General features: G+C 41.8%; 1 protein-coding gene across 1 annotated transcript in view; it reads right to left on the reverse strand.

The window, feature by feature from the left end:
* LOC118405258 (electrogenic sodium bicarbonate cotransporter 1-like) overlaps positions 1–8,346 on the reverse strand; it is a gene marked incomplete in the record, with an annotated part of 46,946 nt that overhangs the window by 14,506 nt on the left and 24,094 nt on the right. The window contains 11 exon segments of the mRNA XM_035804657.1: positions 305–418; positions 849–997; positions 1,509–1,808; positions 2,550–2,716; positions 3,521–3,654; positions 4,119–4,293; positions 4,516–4,679; positions 5,223–5,297; positions 6,578–6,820; positions 7,968–8,000; positions 8,187–8,222. Of these exon segments, the coding sequence (XP_035660550.1) occupies positions 305–418; positions 849–997; positions 1,509–1,808; positions 2,550–2,716; positions 3,521–3,654; positions 4,119–4,293; positions 4,516–4,679; positions 5,223–5,297; positions 6,578–6,820; positions 7,968–8,000; positions 8,187–8,222 (1,590 nt within the window).

The raw sequence follows: 8,346 nt of genomic DNA on the forward strand, positions 1-8,346 counted from the left end.
GAAGATCACAGCTGAGATCCCACCCACCACGGGTTGACGGAAACGGGGTTGATGGCATTATGGAAAACAGTGTTCTTGCCAGGCATTTTCAGCATAGAGAGCCCCCAAGCTATGATTTGGGTCCCCTATACTGTTTTCAACCAACAAAGGAGAGTTTCCAGTAACAAAGGTAAAAAAAAACATTGGCTATATTTCCCTACGTTCAGGTCCGGACCTGTGGATCTGGGCTGTAAACCTGTACGTGAATTTTCTGTACCGGTACCCACCCATAAATGTTACTGTAACAGTTACAAGGTTTCCCTACCTTAAACTCTATTGGTACCAGCAGCTTTGGAGTGTCGACTCCAAACACTGCATCGACTCCAACAAACACCAGAACTGAGATGAAGACTGCGAAGTCACAGATCACCCCACGAACCTAGAACACGCAATAATAGATCAATCCTGTTAGTGGAATTGAAAGTTTATTTCCAAGCCTGGAAGTAAATGGTAGAAAGATATATGGGACATACATGTGACAATGATCAGTAATAATCAATATATGAAAAGAGACCACTCAAATACTGTACTTAGTGTTAGCAATATCTAGACAGGTTGGGTTTGACTTCTTTTTGGGAAGCAGAGGAAGACAAAGAGATTTTCCTTTTCTTTGTGGGAATGTCTGCATGTGACAATAAGAGAGAAGTGGCTTTCTACATGTTTGTCTGATAAATGACATCATGGAAGCAATCAAAAGTCCTGAAAACTGGCACATAACCACATATTTCATAAATTGAAAAACTAGGAACAGATATCTTCACATTGAATTAAAGAATTAAACAAAGAATTAAAGAGGCAGTATTTCCTACCATTGTTGGGAAGAATCTTTCCGTCTTCATGGACTTGAGGATGGAGGCCAGGAAGAAGGTGCCGAACATCAGCAGAACAGACATGAGGAACACGTCAGGTGCATAGTCACAGTTCTCTCCCACCCAGCGGCCATGGTGGACAATCAAGCCTGAGAAATTCAATAATCATGTAATTAGCCAGTGTTAACGAGTTGTATAATGATTGGCTTTATCAGCAGAACGGACATGAGGAACACGTCAGGTGCATAGTCACAGTTCTCTCCCACCCAGCGGCCATGGTGGACAATCAAGCCTGAGAAATTCAATGAAGAATTTTGATTTTACAACATAGAATTATCATTCATATTTCAAAAGACACATTCTTCATTAAGAGCATCACTTTTGTTTGAAAATGACTCTCACCCTAACCAAGTGCCTAGACCAAGTTCAAGTTCAATAGAAAGATAAGTTTAGAAGCTTTCTTTGCACTAAAATTTGACAAACATACAATGTCATGGATTTCTCCAGGAAAACTGAAAACCAAGCTAACTGAGCCAAGTTATATCTTACATCCAACAAACCTACGTGTATGATAAAAAAAGAACTAGCAGGTAAAAGCAATTGTTAAACAAGCTATTATAGCCATTGTTATGTAGGGATAAGGTTGCTTAGTAAACTTACAGTCATGTTGGCTCAGGTTTGCCCAGGGGATGCCATCCGATTCGCTCGTCGGGAAGACCTCGTAATCGTTAAATGGAGTAGTGTCTGTTACATTCAAGGGAGAACTCGTGGCCAGGCTGTAGCCAAGAGGCATAGAAGCTGGCGTGGGGAACGTCATATTTGTGTCATTCAAAAAGATGTCCATTATTGACGTTGGTGTTGTCAGGTTCTTCTCTATTGGAGGTACACAGATGCAGCTAGACTCCAGCCACCATTTTTTCACCATGTAGTGGTCTGTGATGTGGTAGAGCTTCTTGAATGCTACAAGACGATGTTTTGGGAAGACAGAGAAAAATATCAATTATTCTCACAGTCGACTTTTAAACATCATACATGATTGTGTTTCATAAAATGTACAAAATCCCAGGATGTGTATAATTATGTGGTATATGATAAATATAGTCTGAATATGACGTACATGTACATGTATGTACTCAAAGGGCAATTTTTCTACCTTGTAAAAATACACATGCACAGACACAATACAGAAGATATTCAAAATCAGAAAATATGAGGGCAATCATTTAAAACTTGAATGTAACAAAATGTAATTGACTCACAAGTACATGTAAGACTGCTATAGTTGCTACGACTGTAGTAGATACAATTCAGGGTTGGACAAGTTTTCTAAAATTCACTTTAGATTTTGGGCAAGTGAAAAGTTGGTTTGATCCAATAATTCTTCTTATATACTTGCCCAAACCAACTTTTCACTAGCCCGAAATTTAAATGACATTTTCAATAATTTTTTTTCCTTCTTGGTGCAATTATTCAGGTGGTGAACCAGTGCACTCATGGAAAAATCTTACTTGCCCGTTCGGACAAGTGGGATTGGACATGCGCTTGTCCAAACAAACAGCCCTTTCACTTGCCCAGGACAATTGGATTAATGGACTTGTCCAACCCTGCAATTATTTTAATGAATGGGAATCTTTTTATAAACAATCTCTCAAACAAAAAGACAAGAAGACAATAAAGTCTGAAGTCTCAAGAATAAAGTACCTTCTACAATGAAGATTAAGGCGATCAGAGCAGCAAAACTCTCCTCCACAAATCTGGTGAAGTACTTGACCAGTGCGCTGGCGTCCGTAGCAACCATGACAAGGAGGATGAACGACGTCCACAACCCAACCCAAACTCTGAACGGCAGGTACTCTAAACCATTGCCCCTAGAAGATAAAGTTGTTGTCTGTATCAGTATCTGTTTAACCACCCTTGAGCATAACACACCAGCATTGCAGGCAGGTGCTCTAAACCATTGTCCCTAGAAGACAAAGTTGTCGTCTGTATCAGCATCTGTTTGACCACCCTTCGGCACAACACAACAGCTCTGTGGGCAAGCTGGCACAGCAGCAGCTGGTTATTTTGCGAAACCCAAAGGTCGAGTTGTGCACCTTATTTTTGGGTGAGGCAGCAAACTTTTTTTTTTCAACCTTTATTTAACCTTGATACATCATTCGGCCTGAGCCGTTTTTCAAGATTTCAAGGGTGGAGGAGGTCAGAGGTCTTTAAGTTATTGATCACCCCTTCTACCTCCCATTAACCACAAAACTATAACACAAATCTATTATAAACCTTTCAAGCCGTACTGCTCACAAACCAAGCACCAAGGAGACAGTAATGAAGCAAGACTAACAGTACAACTATAGTTACTCCAGTACGGTGATCTAGCCAGCCTGAAATCGCCTGGATTTTGAATGGAAATCCTGTCAAAGACACAACGGCAGGAAACTTATGAAATCTAGACCCTTCGAAATGTTACTTCCCTTATTTTGAGGGGCAAATTTTGCTTGTACTCAGCTTGGTTCAATCAATATCTTAACATGCCAATTTTTGTTTGTCACAGAGGATGGAATTTGTAAAATTTCTGACCATCCCCAGCGTCAAAATTCCGTCAAAGGATGGCAGGACGGATGCTGGCTAGCACCCTGCTCCAGTAACAGGATAAATGTGTAATACTATATGTCCCTTACTTGCAGAAGTTGTACATGAGTGTCTCGTAGACTAGGATGGGTCCTGTGGACCCGATGATGGTGAGGGGCTGCCCAGCCAGAAGGTGATATGTGGTGCCACAGATGGCTGCTGAGAAGATGTTTTCTAGTGCAGCCTGAAAAAAAAATACATTAAATTTTTTGTTTTCAATATTTCATAGAGCCTGGACACTTTTTTGCAGACTTGTAAGTAAAATTCTTAATCAATATGTTTTCCAGTGCGGACTAAACAAAGAAGAATACAATTATTTTGTTTTCAATATTTCATAAAGCCCCAGGCCTTTTCTTTGCAGACTTAGTAAGTAAAATTCTATTACTGTTGTGTTATTTATTGGTAGCGAAACAAGCTATAGAGTACAGTTCATTTAACTAGTATTATCTTTGTATGACACTGATATTAAAAACCACTCACTCTCACACACTCACTTGCTCACTCACTCTTACTCTCTTCGATACTATCTTATGCCACTGGTAAATTTGCATGGAGATTACTTTCTATCCCTTGTCTGTCAATCTAACCATGATGATAAAGCTAAAGACAAACACTCAAGTATTTTCACTGATAAAACAGTAACTGTACCTGGTAGTTGTCTGTTGCGTCTCCCAGGAGCCCCCCAAACGTGATGACAGGAGTGATACAGGCGAAGTACAAGAAGAGGACGGAGGACAGGCACTGCAGATTCAGGCCATCCTTGAAGTCGCTCAGGTAGTGGGGAGCTTTTCTCTTGACATCATCGATAAGACCTCCAAAGAATCTGGTCACAAACATTCAAACAGTTAGTCATCTTTTATCACAAACATGTGTCTAAGTAGTAAAAGTATAAAGTACTGGTTCATCCAGGATTCCATATCTTGGACTTTTATAACAAATTTTTGTAGAACTGTACTGGTATATGTCCCCAGTGTAGAGACTGCTTTTCTCTTTTAAGGGACAATAGAGAGATGAGCGCACGGGTGTCTTAAAACTTCTTAAGTACCTTCCAGTTCTCTTGAGTTCCTCTTTACTATCATACTCCTCCTCCTTGTCCCCGTCCCCATTGTCCTGGCCACCAGCGTACTTTCTCCCCTCCTGGGATGGAATGTTGGACGGGGGCTCGATCCGGATGTTAGGATCCCACTCCCCTGGTGGTAGCACTGTTACCTACAAACAGAGACACGACAAAAATTTCATTAAAAAATGCATCCCAAAACTTTTATCCAGTATAATCGATTCAAATTTTTGAGTTTTGTCTAAGATTACGTACGGATCAACAGTTGAAAATTAAATTTTTTGAGGACATGGTTATTAGCACTCACTGTAGTCTGGCAAACTGTAGTCCTTGTCAAACACAGTTTATCTCTATCAGACTCTGGTTATACTGTAACAGTAGAAGCTGCTTAATTGCACGGCCTATTTGCCAGCTGGTGAATTTGGTGCAATTATCCGGCTGGTGCAATAATGCGAAGCTATCTAGCTGGACTGCACCGGTTTGGGATTTGGGGATTCCGTGCAGTTAACAGAAGTGTGCTTTAATCCATTGTGCAATTAACTGGCTTCCACTGATAGACCTGTCACACCTAACCTTAAAGTTTGTACATCTACAAATGTTACTGTAAGCATTCTCTAAGGTAAATGAGCAAGTCCCTACAGTACTTCAATCCTGTAAGCAATGAGTTCCACTCTATGATTTTGAATGTTGCCCACCTGGTCTAGAAATTCATCAATGCCAGCCAGCAAGTCTTGTCGGTTCTTGGCCTTGTATGCAACATTGTGGAACACCTGGAAAACAGCAGACCGAATTAAATCTAATTGTACCTTACAATTTTACATTATTATTTGTATTCTGATTACCAAAGAAGAAACATATTTTGGTAGAACAACTTATCTACTATAAACATTAACATGGCTACCTTCTGTCTCGAGAGGCAATGGAGTAAGCAAACAGTCACTTGCCAGTCACTTGTCAGTAAAAGCGTACCTCATCTGACATGAGTGTTGCGATGGCTCTCCCGACTTCGTGATACTGTTTCTGGTTGCCCTGTGGCCCCAGCATGAAGAACAGGAAGCGTGTGGGGATGGGGACCTCTGTCAGGTCCAACTACTGCTAACTACAAATCTTGTACCCACAACAGAACCAGGCTATAATGTCAGTAAAAGCGTACCTCATCCGACATGAGTGTTGCGATGGCTCTCCCGACTTCGTGGTACTGTTTCTGGTTGCCCTGCGGCCCCAGCACGAAGAGCACTTGCTTCAAATCGTGTGAGGATGGGGACCTCCGTCAGGTCCAACTACTACTTACTACAGATCTTGTACCCACAACAGAACCAGGCTATAAGTAAAGTGTACCTCATCCGACATGAGCGTTGCGATGGCTCTCCCGACCTCGTGGTACTGTTTCTGGTTGCCCTGTGGCCCCAGCATGAAGAACAGGAAGCGTGTGGGAATGGGGACCTCCGTCAGGTCCAACTACTACTAACTACAGATCTTGTACCCACAATAGATGTCAGTAAAAACCTACCTCATCCGACATGAGCGTTGCGATGGCTCTCCCGACTTCGTGGTACTGTTTCTGGTTGCCCTGTGGCCCCAGCATGAAGAACAGGAAGCGTGTGGGAATGGGGACCTCTGTCAGGTCCAACTACTACTAACTACAAATCATGTACCCACAACAGAACCAGGCTATGACATCAGTAAGTTTTAAAGCGTACCTCATCCGACATGAGCGTTGCGATGGCTCTCCCGACCTCGTGGTACTGTTTCTGGTTGCCCTGTGGCCCCAGCATGAAGAACAGGAAGCGTGTGGGAATGGGGACCTCTGTCAGGTCCAACTACTACTAACTACAAATCTTGTACCCACAACAGAACCAGGCTATAAGTAAAGTGTACCTCATCCGACATGAGCGTTGCGATGGCTCTCCCGACCTCGTGGTACTGTTTCTGGTTGCCCTGTGGCCCCAGCATGAAGAACAGGAAGCGTGTGGGAATGGGGACCTCTGTCAGGTCCAACTACTACTAACTACAAATCTTGTACCCACAACAGATGTCAGTAAAAACCTACCTCATCCGACATGAGCGTTGCGATGGCTCTCCCGACTTCGTGGTACTGTTTCTGGTTGCCCTGCGGCCCCAGCATGAAGAACAGGAAGCGTGTGGGGATGGGGACCTCCGTCAGGTCACCAAGCAGCAGCCCGTGGGAAAGCCGCACGAAGGCGATGATCGGGTGCTTCAGGAAGTCCACCTCTCCCACCAGAACGTTCGACGCCTCCGAGCCTTCGGGGATCTTTCTCATGAAGTGTTTACTCTGGAAAGAAAACAATAAATACAAAGATCATTCAACAGTGAGTGAGCTATACCCCCAGACTTGTTCTGAATCAGTAGGCCTTTGCAAAGCAAGAATTCCAAACCAATCCACCATAGGCTATCAGAGAATGCAATTCCTTTTAGTATCCTCTAGCAACCTCACTGTATACTGTAAAGAGAGGTCCTTTGGAAATATTAACAGTGAGTATATCATCATATTTTTTGGCAAAACCTTAGATGCGGAGCCTGTTTTACATTTCACATGTAATCACAGTAGCAGTAAATGTTTGTCAGGGTTGCACTTGGCTGCACTTCCAACAAATATTCCAATTTAAAACTTAGGACACTAGTACTGATGCAGCTATTTTTTTTTGCTCAAAAGTAAACTCTGTGATGTGTCACATGGATGTGGGTTAAAGTGTGTTTTTGAGTGACACTCAACAACTGGAAGGGCCATGTGTGCTTTTAAAAATGATGAAGAAAAGTAACTTCAATTAAAGCAATGAAATGTCACCTGCGGGAAAGATCTTCATTCAGTACAAACTGTACATGTTGGGTACCTCGCCCAAAAATGATTCAGCTAGCACATGTTAAGTCACTAAAAAGTCATCTTATGTACAAAATACTAGGCTAAGCAATAATCATCAGCACCTCTACTATCATTAGTATTAGCAAGCATAGGCTTTGGTCAAGCTGTTATCATAATCTTTTTCAATCTTGATGGCCCCTACATTTAAACTCTGTACAAACTACAGTGCATCTAGTCTACATGTTTATTAATGATTGAAAAGATTGCAATGTCTAGAGGACACACAAACAATGCACTCCAAAGGATGGTAGGATTCATCAGGAAAATCTAGAGCAAGTCTCTACAATGTGTTGCATCAGGACTGAAGACGATGAAGAAGGAAAAAAAACATAGCAGAGATTCTGGGTCTACATAAATTCGTGCCATCTCAGACTTGAGAACACTAAAGATCACAGCAAATCACTTCAGAGGGACATGGAGTGACATGGACACACCAGGTTTGGAAGACTCAGGATGCTATAGGAAAGCTACTGTTGTAACAGGTGTATGTATGGCAGAGAATAACAAGCTGTAGAGAAAGACTGCTACAAGAGAAACTGCACACAAGGCAAGCCCATACCGGCACCGATCCCCTGCGTTCACCAAAACCGGGCTTGATTAAAAGAAAAGAGTTAGAAGATATCAATAAAAAGATAAGCAACAAAAACATCTTAAATTTCGACAAATACCTAGCTATAGGATTTCATTTCTCTATAAAAATTTGCAATACTTGCAAGTTTAGGAGCAAAGCAGTCCAAAGCACACCTAAACAAAACAAAATACGTTGAACGGACCGTACCATTAATGAGCCCCTTCGGGGTACGTGTAGGTGATCCTTAACAGAAAAAAATCATGATTTGTTAATGATAACATCATGCAAATTAAAAGTAGTACGATCTATCTTGTGATTCAGAAGCCAATCAAACAAGTTAGAGTATAAACTCAGAATTAAGGTAATC

The sequence above is a fragment of the Branchiostoma floridae genome, chromosome 18 (genome assembly GCF_000003815.2).
Source record: "Branchiostoma floridae strain S238N-H82 chromosome 18, Bfl_VNyyK, whole genome shotgun sequence".
In the NCBI taxonomy this organism is placed as follows: domain Eukaryota; kingdom Metazoa; phylum Chordata; class Leptocardii; order Amphioxiformes; family Branchiostomatidae; genus Branchiostoma; species Branchiostoma floridae.